At 45.4% G+C, this 23,797-nt stretch overlaps 1 protein-coding gene across 1 annotated transcript in view; it reads right to left on the reverse strand.

The window, feature by feature from the left end:
• Positions 1-3,238: 3,238 nt before the first annotated feature.
• LOC146197110 (uncharacterized) overlaps positions 3,239-23,797 on the reverse strand; it is a 51,783-nt gene continuing 31,224 nt past the window's right edge. The window contains exons 7-11 of the mRNA XM_084598853.1: positions 23,459-23,526; positions 19,674-19,752; positions 15,276-15,384; positions 14,053-14,156; positions 3,239-4,563 (exon numbers count right to left, since the gene is read on the reverse strand). Coding sequence (XP_084454979.1) covers positions 4,153-4,563; positions 14,053-14,156; positions 15,276-15,384; positions 19,674-19,752; positions 23,459-23,526 — 771 coding nt within the window. The 3' untranslated portion in view covers positions 3,239-4,152. The remainder of the gene's footprint in view (positions 4,564-14,052; positions 14,157-15,275; positions 15,385-19,673; positions 19,753-23,458; positions 23,527-23,797) is intronic.

A 23,797-nucleotide genomic window follows, 5' to 3' on the forward strand; every position in this document is an offset into this window, starting at 1 on the left:
CTAATCTGCGCGAACCATAGAAATGGAAGGTAAGTATTCTCCGATACCTGTTCCTTCCTACCATCTGGTCAACAAGGTCGAGCTCCAGCAGAGGATGAAGTAAGTGAGGCCTATTCGCTCCAGGCAAGGGGGTGATAGTCAACAGAGAAATTAGACGATGAGTTTTTTTTTTTTTTTTTCATTGAGTGGTTCATTTACAAGCCGAAGAGTTATAGCCATGCTCTTGTAATGGCGCCTTAGCTCAAGAACATAAGACTTTTTATCTAGCATTTGCATCGATCTCGTAAAGAAATAATGGCTACATTTCAGCTTTTCTCACACCACGCATCAGCAGCAGAACTATCTGTGATCGCAGAGTTCGCAAACTAAACGCAGTATTTGATCACGGCATTCTCATTTACTCTAAGTCATGCAAGCTAGAACATCCCAGATCTTGTGACGTAAGAGTGATCACCCCACCACATGTAGGTGATAACACTATCGATGTACTGCCGAAGTGCTGCCGAAGCGGACGCGCTCCGAATTTCGCAGGCAAGCTCGTTTTATCTCGTGGCGAAATGAAGCTATAAATGTTTGCTTTTGTTCTGCACTCCCATAACATTAGTTAGTTTGGGCTGCACAAAGTAAATTGCCCGCATTCTTTTATGAACAGTGGTTTAGTGGGTGAAGCGCCGACCGGCGGTCATTCTTCGCACTCGCTGATGTTGCGCCGCGAGGCACATTGTACATGCTTATAGTACTGCAGAAACCGCAAGGCGTCTCGAAGTGCGCGCGCTTTTAGTGAAAACAATGTAGTCCCAACAGCTAATAATGGTAAATCCGACAATGATATATAATAATAAACTGATAAATCACGTTCTTGTAAAAATGTCACTCACCGAACGTGTAAAACGGTTCCCGATTTCCCGGGACCTATTAAGGCAGCAAAAGTTAAGGCTCAACTCTCCACAGGGCTGTATCGTTTAAACCCGACAAAACACCATGCGTGTGTCTCATACTAAGCAATGACGATAAGCAATCGGTTTCTTTTGGGGCCAGATATGTCGAAGGACGCTCACTTCTCGTGTAGACGAACGTCAAGACAGAAAGAATGTGACAGACAACATTGACAGAGCAAGCCCTTTGCTGTCAAGTGCGCTACAATACGGCATCAGAGTTTTTTAGGTATAGAACTGCTGAAACGTGCAAACGTTATTGAAATCTTATAGCAAATGAACTTCAATCGTATAGAGGAGTGTTTAAAAACACAACAACAAGAGTAGCTGTCTCACAAATACACCAAGGACTGCTGCTCAGATCTTGTGGAAGCTGCAGATCATTGCAGCATCTCGAAAAAACTTATGTGCCCATGTACTGGTTGCTTACTGACTCCTCAGACTAGCTGAGTTGCTCCTGCTGCCTTACAGCGCAACGCCCGAAGATTTCCTTCAAATATACTCACAACACGTACTACACAACCTAAATGTGTTTGACTAAAGACACTCAGCATCGGTGTGGCACCGTTACACCCCATAATGCACACGCACAAAAAACAAGAAACGAGCTTACTGCGTAGGTCACAAGAGAGGGGCCTCGCATGAAGTATACGTGGGATCGTTTGATGCGCGTATCAGGTGAAGACCGGTTCTAGACAACCAAACCTAGGTCTTAACCCTGGCGTAGTATCACTTTCTAGAGTTCTCGTTTTACATGCGGGCACAACTCGGTGCTCCTTACATGAAGCAGAAATATCGCTCCTTGGAAGAACGCGCATGCGTGTTTGAACTTGTCAACATCGCTAAAGAGGTAACCATTTGTCGTGACGAGTGTCATGTCCTCAGATCATGCATTCAATCGCATTCTCTTTCCTCTTTTGTTTAAGTTTCGAACACTGAAACAAATAGTGCTGTGCCCCAAGTGATTTTGGAGAGGTAACAGTTCCGAGTAAAGAACCTGCAATTGCAGTTAACGTCAGAAACCCTCAAATAACGCTTGTATTATTTGGAACTTTGTGCGGAGAGCAGTGCTCCCTCACCTCCGGTTTCTCACGTACTCAACGTGGAGTGTACCACAAAAATTTAGGTACCCGATTTAATAGAGCAAATAATGAACGACATCTATGGCGAATTTTTTTCTGGTGCTGTTTAATTAGCTTTTGGTCTATCAAACAACGAACAAGACACATCAACAACTGCCTTTGAACTGCTGTCCAGGCCCCAGATGGGCTGCACATGGCTCAACATCTCGGCAACGGGGACGCTCCCTTGCTGTTGGCATATCGTGGCAGTAGCCGCACCTGTACCTGGACGCAGCAGCAGTTTCACAATGTTATCGGTGTGACGCCACATACGTCAACCTTCTGCCATGAAAGGCTTATATCTGCGGGTATGTATGTGACAGTACTGGCGAACAAGCAATGAATCAGTACTGTGGTTACAGACAGCCTTATCCATCTGATTGGTTTGTTGTACTAAAGCGTATATCTATGGATTTCAGGTATGTGCCTGCAGTTTCAGCGCCCTGCAAAACAGCATTGATAATGCTATTTCCTTGGAAAGGTGTCCTGCATGGTGTTGGCTTTATTGCTGGCAGAGCTAAGCTGCTGGCAAGCTTCTCATGTGCAAAAGATTTCTCTGTGTGGTGATGACTCAGTAAGTGACATGAAGTAAGGTATGGAATAATGCTAAAATTTGTCACGGTGCGTCTATCCTCATTTTTTTTTTCGTCAAAGATGGCAGCATAAATTATGTAGTCATCCGGAGATTTCAGCCATTTTATTCTGGCTCATTAGCTTTATCGAGCTGATTGGAACCTCTTAGTCATTGTACAGAGAGGTTTTCCAGAAATGCAAGGGTGTCTGGTAGGGTAAAATTGAAGTTTTTTTCTTTCTTTAAAGCGACAGCTGATACACTGGCGATATTTTTTACATGCGTCTACGTTAGATAAGGGTGACTCAGACTTACAAAACACTCAAAGGCTGCGCTTACTTAGCCCCCAAGCTTTCTGCGATGAAGGGCGAAGGTCACCTGGCAGGACAACCATAGTAATATGGCAAGGAACCACTCATGTGCTTCGTTGACTGTCACGAGACACCCAGCAGGGTCTCTGAAGTGTGACGAAAATAAAGCAGATCATTTCTCTCATCCTGAATAATTATTTCTGTGCCCATTTTTTTTTTTTTTTGCAAACATATTTGCTTTTCCAGTTATTTTACTCAAACACCCCAAAACTGGAGTAGAATTTAAGAGAGCAACTGGCATCGTGATCCACATGAGCGCAGCTATTGAACTACAAATGAAAACTACACACTTTTCTCGGAAGCCGCGCGCAGGAGAGGGAAGTTCGCCCAGCAATCGCTCTGCCAACTAAGCCAACCTTAACGGCTTGTATATGGCGAGGCGAAGAGGAATAGATCATCAACCCGAAGCGGAAACGGTGCTGGTCCAATGTGTTAAGAGAATCCCCCCAAGATGGCGCAGAGTCAGCTTTATTACGGTTCGGTTCTTTAAAGCACTATAACTTTATAGCACTGTGAACATCGAACGTTAGCAAACCTAATTTTTTGAGCCCCTGTGTGGAATAATAGCGCTCTTGTATATTCTTTTTGCCATGCCTCGGAATAGGTGGCCCACCTCACTGTCGATGGCGTCCTGAAACGAGTGTTCAAGAGCGGAGAAAATACGCATGCGGCATCTGATTGTTTATTTCTTTAAACTCTAATTTGTACTTCGTCTTTCTTTTGAGTCGCACGTCTACAAGTCATTGCCCGTTATGTACTTAATGTAATGTCACCTTCTTCAACGGCCCTGGAAGTGAGAGTGGGTGTTTCGCGCATGCAGTTTCGACACCACACATATTCCTACACAAAACGAGGAGCTTCGCATTTCGTTAGCGAAACCGTTTCAGAAACAAGCGCCATGCCTAAAACGTACCCGCGAAGTGCGTAAACACTTAACACTGGTGACATTGTGGGGCGCCGCGTAGTGACAAAGGGAACCAGGATCATCAAACAGATCCTAAGGACCTTTTCAAGGACCAATTAGGCTACTACGGACGATCGACATTCGGCTTATTTATAGCATGAACATGTCTCCTGACCCTGATGAATTTCTTTTCGAAGGTTATCGCCCAGAAAAACGTGAACCTCGCGGCCAACGCCGGCATCCCGTCTAGTCATCGCTTGGAGACATTGCTCCCGCGAGAGGGTATGACAAAGCGGTTGACGCGCTCTGCTTCGGTCTTCCTGGCCGTTGTCTGTGACTGCAGCTGTCTTCCCTGCGTCTGTCCCATTGGACCACCGCGGCCCGAAGTCGTCGTTGCCGCTGTAGTGGATGCCAGTTGTTGCTGACGTGCCTGCTGCCGCAGCGAGAACCGCAGCACGCTGTGACTGCTGCTCCTCGTGGTCATCGCGGTCGAGGCGGACGAGAAAGAGATGCGCCGTGGGTCTGCTGACGAACCTCCGACACTGTTTTTGCCGCCAGATGCGTCCGATCCACCGACACTACTGCTGGCAGTCCCAGCTGCGGCTGCTGTGCCTCCGACGCCGCCAGGCCTCGCGTTCGGTCTCGGCCCGAGGCGATGTGCCTGAACACAGAAAAGAGATATCGAACCTCAAGTTACACGTCGTGCATAAGCAAACCGTGATGCGTTTTCTGCCAGCATCGACGGATGGATGGGTTGGATGGAATATAGGAGCGTACCCTTTGAAACGGGGTGGTAGCAGTAGCTAGCATGCTCATTTTTCTCCCTATATCTCAATTATTGTTTTAGATTGGTTAACTATACCATCATTCTATTTCTTGAATTTTTGTTTCTACATTACTAACATTATGTCACTTTTCTGCTTTTAAGCCACCAATCTTCCAGTCGTTTTTTGCTAGCTTCTACCGCCGGTTTATTCATCCGGCCACTGGTATCTCTAAACCCCAGAGCTCCAGGAAGAGTGACTGCGCCTGCATCGACTTCCGGATGGATACCATTACATTCGAGTATAATATGGTCAATTGTTTCACTGGACTTACCACATACAGCACATGCGTCATCTTCATTGTTAAATTTCTTTTTGTACCTGCGTGTTCTAAGGCACCCTGATCTAGCTTCAAAAAGTAGGGCACTGCCTCTTGAGTTATCAAAGAAAGCTTCCTTTCTGATCTGCCTTTTCCACTTTCGGTATAATTCCACACTGTTTTTTTTTTTTTTTTTCATCGAATTTATCCAATTTTTACCTTCTGTGTTTTTCACCTGTTGCTTAACGCTCTTTATTTCTTCGTCCTTGTGACCAGCACACTTATTAGTTAGTTTCTTAGTTCTTTTCTTCCATTGTGAGTCAACGCTTTTTATGTACATATTTAAATACTTTAGCTGCCCATCTGTTACTGTCCAATTTCCTCAGGCGTTCCCCATATAATATTTTACTCTGAGAGCTTTCCGTACTTCGAAAGATGCCCAGCCCATATCTCCCTGTACCGCCTCATTTGTGGTTTTGCCGTGGGCACTTAGTGCTAATTGTCCAACGGCTCTCTGATTTATATCTAATGTCGACTGTACCTCTGATTTTAGGCACAAAACCGCATTTCCGAAAGTAAGCCCGGGCACCATAATTCCTTTCCAAATACCCCTCAAAACCTCACACCTGTTGTATCCCCACAATGCCCTATGCTTCATTATCCTGACATTTCTTCGCCCTTTGTCCTTAAGTGATTGCGCATGCTTTCCGATGTATGCCAATCCTTCGTTTACCCATACCCCGAGATATTTATATTCTGCGACTCTGGGTATTTCATGGCCTCGTATTTCGTGCGAAACGCTTTCAGAGCATCTGCAGGACAATGACCCCAAACATTTCATTCGATACCACAGTAGTGGCGCCCTTTCAGTATCTCATAGCTGTCCTCCGGAACGCGGATAGATGAAATTGATGTTTCAAAAGTTGCGAATGAGATATTTTTCTTGTTTTTTAATACTGATTTGCATTGTTGTAGTAGTTAAATTGTATTTCTTATGATAACGACATCACGAAGGAGGAGAGCAGACCACCCGCAAGCAAGTCGATGTATTGGCAACCCTGGAAACGCTGGATATGGCAGCCATATCACTTAAAATGCGAGAGTGCGATGAAGGTTACTGCAATGATTTCAAGAAAAACATTTCGAAGGACTAGCGGTAGAGTATTTTTATTAGTTTAGACTACGAGATAATGAGGGGCCTCGCTTTGCTCCTGGCATTTCTCGCAATTATTACACATATGTATTATGCCGATACCTTTATACCCTAATATATACGTTATCTATGTCTTTCGTATAATTTTGTTTAAGTTAGCGCTGTCTGATTAAACATACTTATATAATGCACTTATGCAATAGAACATTGGCCTATAGTTTTTCGATATCTTAAAACTTAAGGCATGGCATTTTACAATAAAGCATATTAAACAAGGGATCATCATGCTACGACGCTCATCAGATAACAAGTGGCTTCATTATGAATTTAACTGCCATAATTCCTTAGTCGTTCTTCAAGAATGACTAAGACAGTCCCACGTGTCTATTTTTGTTTCTTTTTCATATATAGTAAATTTCTTCCTTTTCAGAACCACAGACGCAGAGCTGCTAATACACTTGTATAATAAAGGCAGAGAGCTTGGGAAATACCACGCAGTACCTTCGACTTAAAAATTCCCCTAACTATTGACTATTAAAGGCATGCTGTACATTCACACGGGTTACAACCACACTTAAAATTTTGGACAAGCGCTTTTTTTGTTTATGAAGCTAGTTTTTGCGCATTGGAAGATTAGATAACAACACACCCTTCCTCGGAACGCTCGCAATTTTGTGCTATTTCTTTCAATGAAAATTCTAACCACTCGCTACAAGCGCAAGACAAGTTTTAAAAGCAAGATATTGATAGGAATTGGTCGGTTAGACGATTCCTATCAATATGTTCATAATAACATCTTACAGTATTCACAGTTGCCTAGAAATTAACAGTGAAATTAAAAAAAGTTGTGCAATTGGAACCGCAATGCAATGCTCTCGAAGACGGTAATTAAGGCATCGAAGTTTATAGCATCTTTAGCTTTTCCCGCACTAAACGTGATGCTGCAGACGCCGCTCATCATAGACTCGGCGCACCGCATAACGTCCTCTCTCTCTCTCTCTCTCTCTCTCTCTCTCTCTCTCTCTCTCTCTCTCTCTCTCTCTCTATCTCTTTTAAAGAAACTGGTGATATATGTTCCCAACTGAAAGTAGGGTAGTTGGGAGTTGCTGACCTAATGCACACGGACGAAGTCGGACGCTGACGATCTTCAGCTTTGGCGTTCATGGCTCTTCTATCGCTATCGCATTACCCGAAATTTGAATTGCCAACACAGCTATTTAGCCTCAGTTGTGCGCAAATCGCCCATAATGTGCGCGCAGCATTGCACTCACCCATCCGCCTGGTTCGATGTCGCCTAGGGGCAGTACGTTGGTCAGTTTGCGCTTGGAATGTGCAGCGTTATCCCCTGCCCACTCTGGCGGCGCAATATTCTCTTTTTCATTTTCATCAACACTTTCGCCGCCATTTTCCTTGTCCATGCAATGTGCAGGGTCAACCGCGCCTCCTTTTTTCTCGTTTCTCAGTTCACGGCCCATGATTAACTCACTTGCTTGAGATGAGCTGCCTGGATACTCGATATTGTCCTCTGTCGTCCGTAGGGTGAGCGGGCTGGTCGTGGGAGGTCGCTTTGAGCCAGGCTGTTTTCCAAAAAATGATTCACTGGAACCGGTGATGTCCTGTGACGACACTCCTTTCTGCGATAATTTTTGTTCAGCAAGCGCCAACTCCTGCTCTTCGTCAAAGACAACAAAACTCCGTGTCGATATGGCGCCAGGCCAACGTCCGGAGGCCGGCTCCGGACTCGCTTCAAATGATATCGGACTGTCAAATGCCTGATGAACTGAAATTAGGCTCTGATCATGCGGCTCTTCTTTACCTGGTTCGGGGCTGATTTCCCGTTCTTCTGGGATGATCGGTGCCTGGTCATCTGTCCCAGATTCTTCAGGATTTGACGCGACCGACATTGCCGTGTCGACAGCCGCTTGGTAGGCCTTGTCGGGATGGCTAACTCAATGTCGGTTTGGCTCTATGCCCTGAGGAAACGTTAGATGCCTTGGAGCGGGGCGTGGCTGGTTCGATTATTTCTTCTTCTTCTTCTACCTCGTTTTAATTTCGTCCTTGTCGTTCAACACGGTCCTTCATCGTCCTTGTCGAATTGTCAGGTATAACCGCCTGAAGTATCAGTTATTCATTAAACAAGAATCTATGAATTAGCACAGCGGATTGAAGAAGCACCGGAAAAGATTTTAAGCAAACTGAATTATATAACGTGTCAGGAATGCGGTAGTAATAAAGAGTGAAATTTGATAGGCCTATTCCTCCTCTTCTTAATTCCTGGTCGCCGCATACACACAGCCTGTGCACTCACCGCCATATTTCCGTGACGCCTTATAGCAATTTTAGCCCCGCAGGGGTGGCGCAGTGGTTACGGCGCTCGACCACTGTTCCCAAGGACGCGGGATTGAATCCCGGCCTCGGCGGCCACTTTTCGATGGAGACGAAAAGCAAGGCGCCCGTGTGCTGTGCGATGTCAGTGCACGTTAAAGAACCCCGGGTGGTCAAAATTTCCGGAGTCCTCCACTACGGCGTCTCTCATAGCCTGAGTCGCTTTGGGACGTTAAACCCCACAAAACCATTATAGCAATTTTAGACACGTCTGCACAGGACCGAGTGCCGCTGCTAAATGATGCCGATCCCGCCTCATAACTTGGCCATGTCACGTGATCAACGCACTTCATAACTAGCACCTGTTAATGCACCTACCAACTGACCCATGTGACAGGACGTGAAACATCACACACCTGGTAGACTTTATAATCAGAGCTCGGCCATGTGACGTCAGTCAGCAATTTTATCACATGGTGCATGGCGTCGCGATCTGGTAGCACCGGCAGACGCCATATCTGCTTCGAAGAATATCATGCTGCCGCAAAAAAAAAATTCACAACTGTTGATGCCAACGGCTTAGCACGACTTATTTCAGCGGACTACTACTCACTGCAGGGATGTCCCCTTGTTGTACACGAAAGCTCATTCGAACTTGGCTGTGACGCTCTGGTGTGAGCAACCATCTAAAATTTCCAAATGTCATTATCAGGTTTTATGAGCGCTTACATTCAGTTTAGGTTTATTTTTTGCTTTGAGAACCCGTACAGCATGCCTCTACGAAAGACAAGAGAGCAATTGCCATCGTCAGTTTTTAGGTTTGTGTGCAGTTTAACTAGGCACTATAGTTTAACGGCTCAAAGCGACTCCTGTTAAGAAGGACACCTAGTGGACGACTTTAAGTAATTTCAATTCCATGTGGTTCTTTAAATTACGCAGATATCCGACACCACTAGCCTAAGTCGTCTAGCCTAAGTCGAAACGCTGCCGCCGCGGGCGAGATCGAACTCTGGTAACACAATGCAGCTCAGTAGTCGTCGAGCACCTATGTCATATTTTGATTGATTGATTTATAGGAAGGGAAAGGCGCGGTAACTGTCACACTTGTTCTCTGTGGACACCGCAACCGCGCCGTAAGGGAAGGGAGGAAGGTGGGAGTGAAAGTAGAAAGAGGAGCCGTAGTGGAGGGCTACGGAGTAAGTTCGACAACCTGGGGATCTTTAACGTGCGCTGACATCGCACAGCACACGGACGACTCTTCGTTTCGCCTCCATCGAAACGCAGTCGCCGAGGTCTGGTTCGAACCCGGGTACTCCGACACAGTAGTCGGGCGTCTTACCACTGCACCACCCCGGCGGGGCTATGTCATATTTTGGAAGACAGCGTGTCAGATGTTTGTCTTGCAAGGAGGTGGGCTGAGGAGGTGGGTTGTGCCAGGCTGAATGCAACATGTATAATTTATTGCTTTGCCTCAATGCGTAAAAACGACTGAACGTGTCGTGTTGCCCGTCTGTGCTCATAACGCAAAAGTTACGAAGGTACTTAGAATCTACACTGGAGAAATGCGAAACATAAGGGGATCACATGGGAGAAATACATGGCGAGGAAGAGGGGGGAAGGGGGGCTGGATTCCCTGGGTGCCACATGATGGCGCTAAGACTGCACGCGAACCACGGAAAGAATGCACAGGAAACGTATGCTATACGCTTAATTTTGACGTCTGCAATTGACATGTTCATATCTACTCATATGCGCCTCGGTAGAAATTTCGAAAGTGTGTTTCTAAGGAACCCGAGCATTCAATAGACACGCCTTTATTTATGCTCGAACGTTGAGCCGTCGTTCCTATACCGCTTAAATTATCTGTTCGACAGGGCTGTCCGCTATCGCCTTTGTTATTCGGGTTATATTTTCATCACCTGTGTCGTAGTATCATGAGGAACAAAGCAGTTAGTGGCTTGTCACTATCGTAATGTGAATTCAAGATTTTGCTTTATGCTGATCACATTGCACTTCATTTTTGTGATAAAAAGAGATTTGCGCGCAACTGAGAGCTTTTGTGATAGTTCGGGTGAGACTCTTAGCCTTGATAAATCAAAGGGGTTCTGGGTAAGTCACTGGGGTAGAAAATTTTAATTTTTTTTTTGTCGACATTAGGTGAAAGTCTGAACACTTGCAGCATTTGGGGGTGATCTTGCATCAGTATCGCAACCGTGGGTCTCACTGAGATTCTCAAATCTCATCAGTTAGGCGACAAACCCAGGCTTGGATGGGTAGGGAGCTGTCTCTATTTGCACGGGCACACTTTTGCCATGTCATGTTGATTTCGAAGCTTATCTATGCCATGCAAGTGTTGGATTGCGCAAGGCAAAATGTACAGTCCATGCATAGAATGTTTGCTGCTTTTGTGTGGCGCTCTCAGTGGGAGCCTATACTTCGAGATAATTTGTTTTTCCTTCTGGAGGCAGATGGAGCTGGTCTTCAGCACTTGTTTTTTTTACCAGCTTTATTCAAGGTTTTTCTTTTTTAAAACAGCAAGCCTTCCCTTCCTCCTAACAGTGTTTTATAGTTGACTAAGTACCCATTTGCTTAATTTGTTCACGCCTACTGGTCGTAGGAGTGAGGGTCTTTTGAGGGGTTTTCTTATGTAAGTTGCCGACACATTCCATTTCCTCACCGTACGATTTTCCTTAGAATACCTATACAGTCTATCCAGAAGCCAGATGACAAAAGTTATGATTGAGACGCTATTTTCCGCACCGATGTATTGGCAGCTTTATCTGCCCTTCCTAGACAATCGTGTATTAAAATGGGTGCAACGGATGCACATGCAATCAGCCGCAGATATTTTCTTTTTAAAACTTCAGGCGTCAACCTTACCTGTCAAAACGGGGTATCGCGCAAAAGGGACATTTGTGCTATGGTCAGTGGACTATCGCCTGTGTCAGTAGTCAGAAATTATAGATCATTGTCATGTAGGCGCGCTGAACTTTAACTCGAGACAATTCACTAACACAAGACAAGACTGGCACATGCGCGAGCTTTCAACTGGTTATTACAAGTACTTCTCTCCTTATATAAGCAGATAAATGAAGGGGAAATGAGGGTGCTCGTTATAATACATGGAGGAAAGAAGCCAACAGTCGGCGAGGCCAAGGAAAGCATTGGGATTGTACTTTATGTCTTTTTTTTTAATTTTTACTTCGGTAATCACATAAATTAGTAATGTAATCTGTCTAGGGGAAAGATAAATAAACACAAAGTAGAAGGAAAAACAACGTGCCGATGGTGGGATCGTGGGTTCGGTTCCCACCATCGGCACAATGGTTCTGTTTGAAAAACATGTGTTGAAGGTTCCCTGCGCTATTATTTAACGGTGCATCAAAAATTTCCTCTAACAAGCAAGAAGATCCTTGAGGCCGCGCGGAGCAACTGCTTGTGGATATGCCTTGGACTCCCAAAGTGTGTTCCTCTGCATCAGGAGCGATAGCAGAAGTAGGATATCTCCCTCTGGATTGATTGCCGCACAGGAAACTGCGCTTTCACATCTGCGACATGTCCTCCAAAAGGAGAAGCACTTCTTATACCGTGTCAAAAGAACTTGTCGTAACTCCGGCTTGGGACAAATGCGCAGCTTCTGCCCTTGCCTAAACAAATACATGCCGTACAGTTTTTCAGCCGCGGCGCAAACACCATGGAAACGCCACCTTTCTCCGACATGTATCCGCTGGACGCTGTATGCTGGATGCATAAACTCCAAACAAGAAGCCTTTCTCTGAACTATGAACCAATCCGTTTCAAGAGAGTTAAGCAAGCTCTGTTCAGGAAGACCCTCCGTGATGATGGAGCATTCTGTAGGGATAAGCGCTAAAGGATAAGTATTGCTCCAATAAGAAGGGTACCCCCCAGACCACTCATTTCTCCGCTTGAAGAAGGCCTTGCGGAAGGGCTAAAATTGTGGGGCAGTGAAGAATGAGCTGGAAGAATCCAGTCCGAATTGACACCTGTCGCGAAGCCGCGCGAGCCTAATTACCTGGTTCGTTTAGAACGTTTGAACGTCCCAAGATGACCCAGGCTGTGAGAGACGCCGTAATGGAGGGCGCCGGAAATTTCGACCTCCTGGGGTTCGTTAACGTGAACTGACATCGCACAGCACACGGGCGCCTAGCTTCTAGCCTCCATAGAACACCTGCCCCAATCCCGGGTGAGCACAATTAGTCACATAGTATAGATAAGGTGACGTCAAAATACCGCGTTCCTGTTGTGCTCAGCACGCCCGATAAAGTACTCGAAGCGTTCCACGCAATAAAAATAAATTATAAATCCCCAAAGCGCAAAAAAAGAAAAAGAGCTGCCTATAGGTTTCGCCGAATGTATAATAGGCGTCGTTTAAAGCGTCCTGTTTACTAGTTGCGTCAAAAGCTGCGCATGACGGATATGTCGATGCCCTAATGACAGTCCTTGAGAGCTTCGCGGTGTAGTTCAGGTAAGAGCTATGAACACGGCGCATGACCGACCATTCGAGAGCCAGTGCGAAAGTGCGGATAATTTTGTGAACTCATGCCATTTCCAAATAAAAATTACAAAGTAAGGTCTTCGAAGCTTTCTGCATTTAGTCCCACTGCGATGGATGAGTGCTTAGAGTTTTCGACTGCTGTGCCCACGGGTGCGGGATCGAATCCCGGCCGCGGCGGCCGCTTTTCGATGGAGCCGAAAAGCCAGGCGCCCGTGTGCTGTGTGATGTCAGTGCACGTTAAAGAACCCCTGGTGGTCGAAATTTCCGGAACCCTCCACCAAGGCGTCCCTCGTATATTGTCTGAGTCGCTTTGGGACGTTAAAGACCATAAATGAAACCAAACCTTTCTGCATTTTAAGGATAAACAGTACGCCTATATGCGAAATCATATTCTGTGGCTCTGACAATAAATGGATGTCGACTGCTTGGATATAAAAGTATGCACATGGCACTGTTTTGATTGCATGTCGTCGGCATCGTCGAATTTCATTTAGAAACACCCTCACCTCGATATATGTAAAAAAATGAAGTTAAAAGAAAGAACAAGGATTTTTTGCGCGCATGCTGCGGTCAGTTAAGGCTGCTACTGCGAATTTTTATATTTTATACAGCATACTTCTGCGTGTATGATAAAGGAAGATGTCTGCAATCGAATGCTACAATGCGACAGGTAAGACGCCTTTAACTTCTCACAGTCTTGCGTTGGTCTCATGAATTTCGGTGACAGAAAGGAAGCAACGCCTGGTCCGGCACACTCATTTTCAATGCATCGCAGATCATGCATAAATTTCTTCCCAAGAAATTAACAAGCTGGCTGAGATTTCTTTCTTTTCTTTTTTGCTGTCCGCAGTGTCAAACCCTGACGCACAAGAAAAAATACAAAAGCAGAATTTTTCATTATCTATACCAGATAGTCGCCAGTGCACATTTTAGTCGGCACGCCTTATTTGACTTTATTCTCTCTCTATGCTCATCCACACGTACGTATTTACTATTGCACTGGGTCTTTTATAGATAGCCTCCGTTCAGACTCTTACGGGTATCAGCGTAAAAGTGCAAAATGAGAAACTCACAGGGTACTGAGTAAGAAGCGCGTGGTAAGGTCTTCGAGGCGGCTCAGGTCTCCGGGAGATGGAACCCGCCGGTGATCGGTCCACAGGAGTCGGCGTCCTGAACACTGCGAAGAAACGTTTGCGCCATCGAGTACTCGGCATTGTCTAATGCTTATGTGCTCGAAGAGCTTTTAGTTCGGGCTTGAAAGTACATTGAGAAGGCTTTGCTAAATCTCGGCCCTCAGGTGCCACCTTAGCAACTACAAAATCTTGGAAGCCAACGAACGGGGCAGAACAGCAACTCGCTGCTGCCAGAAGAGATGAAATGTGTTTGAGATTATATGTCCGTAGTCCTAAAGAACCTTAATCGTACAGTATCTCCTGCTGCCATTAAAATATCTGTCTCTTCATCGTACCGCACAGGATAAGTGATGTCATGTATAGTTCCAGTTTTATGGTGTAACGGCTTTCACATACAACCGCGTCAAAATTGTAGTTGTGAGAATAGTAGGATGTGCGTGCAGTTCGCGGGGTAAACGTAATGGCTATCAAGATTTATTGCCATAATGGCTATCCCCGCGACTAGCGAAACTGTATAAGGTATGAATGAGTGCGCGGCTACCACTTTCGCGCAAGTAGAATGGGTCAAAGTGCGCCATTCTAGTACTTAGTACCACTTACCTTTCAAAAATGCCGACAAAAATAATTACACGTTTAGCTGACATTCACCCGCCACGTGTGCACTATAAAGGCCCAGGAAATTGCTTTGAAGGGAAGCCGTGGACCGGAGTCGGCTATTTGTGCCGTACCCTAAAGGCAAAGCTGAAATGCTCCTCTCTCCTCGCCCTCTCTTGTGTAATCGGAGCAGAATGAAACAGTTTGAACTTCGCGTTACAATAAATTAGTATTTTGCTTGTTTGCCCTTAATAACGCCAGGGTCACCGCGTCTATTACATTTCGGTTACGGATAACCTTGCAGTCCATTTACATTTTTTGAAACACTCCTTGCAGTTAGGTAAAAAAAAGGACAATGCTTTTAGCTCGTGTGAGAATTTGTAACATGGCTGACTGATGTGCGTGTATAGAGAGACCTGCAAAGAATCAAGCATAAGTCCGATCCCATGAACGTCCCCCGTTTGCTTCCTATCGAAATCGCCCCTCTTTCTTTCGCAGCGTGGTATGCAAGCAAACGGCGGCATCCCCTGTTCGCGCGTGCGCGCTTTTCTCACCCGGAGACAGCTCACCTCCGATCCTGTCCACCTGCAGGCGCTGCAGCAGCCTGGCCTGGCGCGCTATCAGCTCAGGGTGGTTCTCGTGGAGGCAGCGGGCGCCCACCAGGCACAGCTTCTCTTCCTGGGACAACACAAAGCACGGAGCGATCAGTGAGGAGTCAGACGAGAGCAAGTACGGCCGAGTGCGAGCACTCAAACAGCTGCCATTTCGAAGAAAGAAAAAAAGAAAAAAAAAACATCTCAGAGTAAGGAACATGCGGACGTTAAATGTCTTTTGAGAGCGTCATCATCATCATCATCACCTCGACCGGCGACGAGTGTGTTATTGTACGTGCATCGTGATGCTTTCCTTGCTGTTAATTTCACGCTTCCTTGTTGTGGAGCATCTAATCGAAGACATCAGTGACCGGCACATGTCCTAGAATCGCATGGCGTAGGGCCGAGCCTTCATGTTTTGTACGTTAGTGAGAATCAAAATTTCTACGTGGCCCTATGGCGTGCTCCGCTAGAAAATTTGTGTTTGTACAGTCTGAGTCATTTAATTGACCTTTCCGATTAGGTTTGATGAATGAGGCCGCTGCTGTTTCGACTCGTGAAGGCGGACAATTCCTTCGTGCTGGTGCGTACTGACTCCAGATTCTTTCCAGCCGGTGACACGTTGTCCGGCTGTAAGTACCTTTCAGCATAGACTTCCATGATGCATTCACGATGCAAAAGGTTGCAACACGTGGACGGCAAATTATATCGGCCATCGAAGTAGGGTTCAACCTTCCTATAGTTCTTCCCCGCAGACGTCAGATGATCGGGCACATTCCACAATATGGGGCTAATGACACGAGTGTGAGCTTCGAGAGAGGAAGTGCGTACAGGAAGTCGTCTCGTCAGCTGCACGCTTGGCTTTTTTTACCTTAGAGTGGAAGTAAACAATGACGGCTATACGACAGCCGGGCGAAAACAATGGTCGCTGCGCCTTATTCGGGTCAGGCCATCTGGAACGCAGCGACAATTAGCACAGCCCAGACGTCGGCCGGACAGACGCCCGGTCTCGCGGCCTATGCTAAGAACAGCGGATGCGTGGAGGCCGATGCGCTAGTTAGCGGATGCAAATGAGGCCCTCTCTATGCCTTCGTGTGCAGACGAGCGAGGAACGCCTTTTTGAAAGAGTGACACCACTCAAAAGGCGAATATCAGACGTGGAGCAATAATCAGATGCTCAGGTTTCTTCTGGTCCGTGACGAGCCTTTCACGGGCCTGTGGCGCGCGCCACGTGTCAGGGATCACTCCTACCACGACCCGCGAGACAAAGTATTGCTAAGCGTATCAAAGAACCGCGGTGCATCTCTTTTTTCTTTATTTATATATATTTTTTTTACATTTAAGAGAGGTTTTGCAGAAAAAAAAAAAGAACCTAATCTCGTAGTGAAATAATGGCTGATTGGGCGAGTTGGCGAACCATGATGGACTGTAATATAAGTGCGCAACAAAAATGTGACAAAGAGGAGGAGTGGACAACGGCAGGACAAGTAAGAACAGATGCTAGGTCAATCACGCCAAGAGTTTCATTAGTTGTAGGATGGGTGTAGTGCATCAAATACAATTGTCTTGTGGCCGTACGTATATTGGGCAGACAGGCCGTTGCATCAACATTAGGCTGATGGAGCATGCACAGTCCTTAACAAAGAATGAAACAAACTTAGCAATACATTGTAACGCGTGTGAGTGTGTACCTAATGTACTATTTCTTCATAAAGACCAGACTACTCGAGAAATCGCCGAGGCTTTCCATATTAACCGGAAGCAAAATGTTTGTGTTAGTAAAACGTCCGTCGCATTGACAGAAAGAGAGATGACCATGCTGCACAATCGATAGTGCGTCGACAGGTTTCACCAGGTGTGTGTGATAAGAGCTTTTTACATATGCTGTTATTACTAATTTTTCAATTTTTTTTTTTCAAATGTTTTTTTTTTGTAAATTGACTATGCGCATGTGCGTACACCAAGTATGTGTATATATATATGCTCTTCCGTGCTTCCATTAAATCAGTTGTCAGTTCTGCGCCGCCGTTGTCCACTTCTCCTCTTTGTCACGTTTTTGTTGCGCACTTATAATACAGTCCATCTCGTAGTGAAACAGAAGCAATCTGAAAACTCAGTGATTTCCTCACACATCTCTTGTGGGGGCTGTACATATTCCCTCAGGTTTTCCTGAAGGCACCATCTTAATTTGTAACGCATATCGTTTTACACACTATGGGGAATTTGTTTAATAGCGCCGGACACTGGCATATATACGCGAAGGGAAACATCGTCCGTAGCTGACATGTAGTGGAAGAAACGAAGTACGGCGAGTACGACAACGACCTCCATGGCTTCGAAGTGACGTCAAGCATTAAGAAGGGACGCATGACGGTGGCGCCGCGTTGTGGTACCCAACGGAAGTCTGCGGCATGTTGGCTGGAGGCGGCATATAACAGCGCGCTTGCAGCCGTAAGGGTTTCGCGGTGTCTCGCATAAATTATAGCATCGTTGGATACTTAGATACGTCAAGTGCCCACTAGAAATTAAATTCTCTCATTTCTCAATATGGCTGCACTTCCAAAACAATCGGAGAGCGTTGGGATTGCCAGCGTACGTCGCATAAAGTGTTGCATGTGTACGAGCCTTACCAAGTTAGACCTTTTATACGGTTTATTGCTAGAAACCTGAAAGTACGCATTGTTTTCGAAACATTTTCTATATTCCTTGTTCTTTTGTTGTTTCTGTTCGTAAATACGACCTTTTTCCTTGCGTACAGTTGTTCGCAATCTTAAGAGTTTCGGAGTCATTAACTTTGCTAGTCACACGTGATACACATGGACGAAAATAAAAATATAAAACTTACTACTGCTTCTGCTCTATGTCCTCTACCATCCGTGTCCCTCCCGCATCCCGCCCCCTCCACCTATATCTTAATTACGGAGGAGACCCCTGCTAGCTGCCAGTAAAAATAGAGAAAATACATGACAGAGAGAACCGAGGCTGTGATGCGGCGTCATAATACCAGGGATTTCTCGCTGTTACACTCTGGGGCACCTGGTTCCTGGTAAGAAAACCACCCCTTGCAATTTTTCCGAATGGTAATTTTTTCAAAGAGAGACGTAATTAACGTCCTCAAGAAGGCGCGTACGTTTCTTAAAAGTTGTTGCGAAGGTCAGTGCTAATGCTCCCATGGAACAGCAACGTGCTGAAAGCTGTGCTTTCGTGCCACCTGGTGCCGTCTGATAATTGACGCCTCTCGTGTAACGGTCCTTTACTGGGCACTGATAGGAAGTTTACACTCCCCCATCTGTGCTTCGTAGAAGTCTTGTTACAGGCTTTAGACGTATCAAACGCGGCGTCATCATGAACAGACAAACGCGATTTAAAGGCTATTATTTTTTTAGACCAGGCAATAAAATTTTGATGATTTGATTGTCACTTGCATATTCAAAAATGAGGGAAGAATGCATATACCAAGCGATTAATCAAGGCCCATTTCCTTCAGCATTGAAGCAGGAAATAAACTGCGTTAGAGAGTTGTAATCTGGCTAAGCTTAAACTGATGAGATGCCCGCCCAACACTGAAGGTGAATCTGACCCTATTCATGCCCACTCTGCCTTGTTCTCCCTATATTGCCTGTTAGTGTCATACATGTCTGGGAAGGCCAAGCCGCTGAGCATTCGCAGTAGTCGAGACCCGTTGATGCAAGTCCGGGCCACTGAGTGGGCTCACAAGGTCACCGAGAGCCACGGACTCAAAGCCATCTAGTATAGTGCCCGCACAGGGCTCAATACTGACAATAAATGTATTCTAATCCAATTCAATTGATACACCAGGCGTCTCCATTTAGCTATTTAGCTTATTCGAGGATTTTATTGTCTTGTGCCCAGGCACGAAACCTAGGCTATGAATCGAACGGGGCTGACGCAGAGTTTGGAAAGACACAATGAACGTCTACTAAATTTTGGTTTCTGTCTCCCCGACGAAGAATGCGTCACACAAATTTCAGCTCCATTATGAGCACCCAAAACAAAACAGCGCGCACACACACTTGCAACCATTCATGCGATATCAGCGAAGCTTTATTATTTTTTGTTGTTGTTGTGGTTGTTTGGATGCTAATCTACAAGCGTAGTGTATATTTGTGTCACGCGAATAAATATTTTCCAAATGTAGTGCTTCTTGCAAACTTCTATTCGTGCGTCTGCAAAAAGAGCACCACTGTTATCTGTACCAGTGCCTCCTATATTAAAAATAGAGGAGGCATTGTCTCCGCTACAAAGTACAACAAGCGGGAAGCAATCCATAAATGCGCGGCTTGGTGTCTAAAGTGAGCTTGTTACTGAGACTTTTCGATCTACTACAAGGCGCCGCTTTCTGTGAAAACTCACCTCGGTCTGCAAGGTTGGCGTCACGTCGCCTTCCTTGGACTTTAGGCTTGTCCTTCGGCCGTCAGTCAAGATCTTGTCACTAAACAGGCAAAAAGAATCCGCAAGCTTCCCACACTGAGTAGTCCCTCCCTTCATTGATTTGTGGTGCCATCCGAGATGTGGAATTTTCAGCACTGTCTTTTAACTGCTTGGAGTTTTTAATTATGACTCAAACTATAACTAGGGCAGCAGGGTCATGCAGAAGGGTAAGAAGGATAGCAGCTGAACGAAGGTTTAAGGCCACACTGCTTGAAAAAAGTTCGGTCATTTAGGTGATTTGATTCACGTGTTCATCCTAAAATTTTCGATGTTTTAATGCGGATATGACATGAAAGCCGCCTTAATGAAGGGCCTCGGATTAATGTCGACCACTTGATTTTATTCACGTGCGTTGAAAGTGCACATTGCACGGGCATTTTTGCATTTCGCCTTTGCAGAAATTCAGCCGTCGTGGCTGGAACTTGATTCCCCGAGAGTGCTGAACTCAACCACCGTAGCCAATTTTCTACAGTAAATTCTTGTCCTCTGTGTCGCAACCGTAAGATAAAAATTGCGAGAAATCGCACTTGCAAAACAAACTTAAAGTACTAACAGAAAGCTGATTGCTGCTAACTAATTTGCTCTACAATAATGGCAGTGAAGTCTATGTGATTTGGTTGAGATTTCATAACCCCGACTCAACTGTCATCCTGGTCGCTACTATAACTTCTGTGTCCATAGTTCTGGCATTTCGCATTACTCTTGAGTTTTCTACGCCTTCTTTCCTATTGAAGAAATCGCTGCCTTCGAGTTCGCCTTTTCCGTGTCCCAGTTAGCGAGACATCGAATAAGCTGTAGTCACGCATTGCTTGCCCATTTCTAATAGTGAACAAGACAGTGCAGTGCTGTTTCAAAGGTGAAGGATGCAGTAAAATATTACCATGAAAGTAAGATTCATGAAAACATACCCAGAAGTACAAATACGTGATACGAGCGAGCCGTTAAAACGGGGCTTATCTAAATAAAGTAATGGAAACCGGTTTGCATCGAGCACAGTGCAGTCATCCGTAGCAAGCCGAATCCCGAAAGGGTTAAGCTTCAGATATTTTGTGATGTCCTCTACCTATCTTCATTATAAAAAATTATGTCAATATAGCTTTTCTCTGCAGCATGTTTACCTCTAGCAGTAGCCCTTCCCGCTCCCCTTTCTATCTTTAAAAATGAGGTTGTTCCTAGAAACCTACTTTGGATCTATTTTGACAACGTTCTTTAACCAGCACTCCGTTACTTTTTGAGTTCAATGCAGCGCTCCAGTACAACGATCCAGCGGTACAATGAAGCACAAAAACAGTTATGCAACTTATATGCTGCAGGAATCTTACACAGTTCACTTTTGCGAGGTTCAACGTGCTTCAAGCTAGACTGCGTCTCTCAAGAAGGTGCTGGCGTGAATGGTTGTTTTTAGGCGCTCATTTTACTAGGGCTTATTAAAGATAAAGACCTGTTTAGACTGTTCCTCATAATACTTGTAAAGTTCCGTAATGATGAAAGAACGTCAATTCACGTTGCAAGCAGTAAAAGGCGCACTGCTTGCAACGCAGTGAGCTTCGCAAGCAGATGTTCAGTGACTAATTCGATAACTCTCCACAACTGAGGTTGAAGCCCTAGTTCCTGCCGCTAAGTTGTTGCACAGTGTCGCCTTCTTGTTCGCTGCATTACGTGTTAGAGAAGATGTAGACTAGGGGGCTGGTCCATTCAGTAACATCATGAAGGAGCATTAGACACAAGTGTCTGGATGCTGGAGGAGGTGTTCAATATAGCTGAGAGAATTTATCTAAATTTCGTATCTTAGAGCTGAGGTGCTTGTAAGGCGCGCAGTGATGAACGGATCAGGATTAATTGCAAACACTTTCAACTTTTTACAGTATGCCACAAGCTCAGCGCAATGACGTTACCGCATTTCGACCCCATGAAAGCATCATCTGTATGCAGTTGGGGAATTCCGACAGGAACATCTTCTCGCTCCACAACGTTACAAGAACCGATGCATGGATTTGTGTTTGCTTTCTGCTTTCTTTAAATGTCACAATTAGGGTAAATATTGCGATCCTTACATGAGAGATTGCCAGAATGTAACGCGCGGAAGTTTTGTATTGAGGTGGTGCTTGCACATGTATTGCAATGAACAAAAGGAAGGGAAAGCTTCATTTCATAAAAATGTTTGTACTTGCCTTGGTATTTTCGGTGCAGTGAGCCGGCGAGGGCGAAAAGCCCCTATGCAATACAAGTGGAATGCCCGAGGAGGGCTGACATAGATTTTGATGGCGGATGTATGCGGTTTACAGTTTTTTACCGTGGAAGCACCAAAGTTTGAAAAATATATCTGCGGAATGCTCTCTTTAAAATTTTTGCAATTATCTCGGAGTCAAAGGCACTAACAAGAGAACGTTTGAAGGTATCCTACGTGGAAACAGCAAGCATGCCCGCTATCCCTGTCCCTCCATAAAAGAGCTCGTACTACGGAACAACCACAGGTGCAAAGCTACGTCAAAAAAATTGTCCGACTCATGGATAGCTGCAACGAGCTTTTGTCGCACAGTATCTATATAATGCGTTGCCAGATCAATACCGAAACTAATACTGATTCATTGCTGAAAGTATATTCTTGATATTAGCTGTAGGATACTGGCCTGCTAGAAGGCGGTAAGCAAGCAATATCGCTAACGATTGCACAGAGTTCCAACATTAGATATTTATATGGATACATTTGGCGTTCAGTAGTGTTTCCTGTGTGCTCGCACGGCCAGTGTAGCTCAAAATGAAGTGAGCAAAAGGAGGCAGGATGTAAAAAACGAAAAAAAAAAAAACAACAACAACGAAAACTCCCTCGCGCAGACAAAGCTGTCAAGAGAATACTTTAAGCGTGCTATGGCTTGCGTTGTGTGGTTCCTAAATATTTGATTCAGTACCTTACTACGTCATTCACGGTTTACATGCAGTCATCAGTACTGACGGCATCGGCAACAATTCTACAAGAAGTGGCTGTATGGCAAGACACCAACGAAGGTCTTGAGGGAATGCGCAAGAGCTGCAAATCTGCCTGTATTGTAACTGGGCAGGAACATACAGAAGGTAAAAAGGGAAGGCTGATAATGGTTATTTAATATCAACCTTCCACATATTACGCGGGCTTCATCTTTTTCTAGGCTTTCTCATCGGCGCTAAGATGTATATTGGTAGCTGTCTCTGCCGGTAGGTGACGCATTTTTTTAGATACCTTCTTTCTGGCAAGATATTTTTTATTCCGGCTGGAACACCAACCAGGTGTCCACCCGATACAAGGGACTAGCCAATAATATCATTATCATTAGCACGGTCTAATGGTGTACATACTGTTACAATTGAACCGACCGGATGCCAGGAGAACAATGTCCTCGGTCCGAAGGTGTTTACTGCTGTCGACGAAAATAGCTTAGCTAACAAACGCAACGGAAACGTGAGAACGAGGCCACGGAGAGATCTAACCAGTGTATAAAAAAAAAATAAGGGTGCTATTTATGAGCAGGTACTACGGTGATGGAAGAGGCGTGTACAGTGTCGGTGGGGAGCTAAATAAGGGTAGGAAAAAAGCGGAACTGAAGAACCGTGATTTCGTTGCTTCGAGTGTGCGATATGCAGCTGTGGAAACAAAATTGTGGTGAGCACGTGGGTTGACGTGCGAAGCGGTGCCTGTGTGCTGATTTCTGGCGAGCCACGGTGTGTCTTACTGTTCCGAGAGGAGCTCGTCCATTTGCTGTTGCTCCAGCAGAAGCTGATGAACGACGGCCTCCTTCTCCTGCATGGCGCCGCATGAAGACGCGAGAAAGAAATGGGGGAGAGGGAGAGTGATAAGAAGTAGTTATAGACCCATCTGAAGAGGCGCTTTCAAGTCCTCTTGACAGCTGCTGCGAAGAAAGCAGCGGCAATAGCGTTACGTCAAAGCGGTACATAATGAACATGCTTAAGGCTCAATTTTAAAGACATTTTCAAAATTCTGATTTTCTGAAATTGTTGCCTCTTTTGGGTGCACTTGGAATGAGGGTACATGAGCCATATGGAGTACAGTG

This window comes from Amblyomma maculatum, chromosome 3, assembly GCF_055883805.1.
Source record: "Amblyomma maculatum isolate TAMU_Amacu chromosome 3, ASM5588380v1, whole genome shotgun sequence".
NCBI lineage: Eukaryota > Metazoa > Arthropoda > Arachnida > Ixodida > Ixodidae > Amblyomma > Amblyomma maculatum.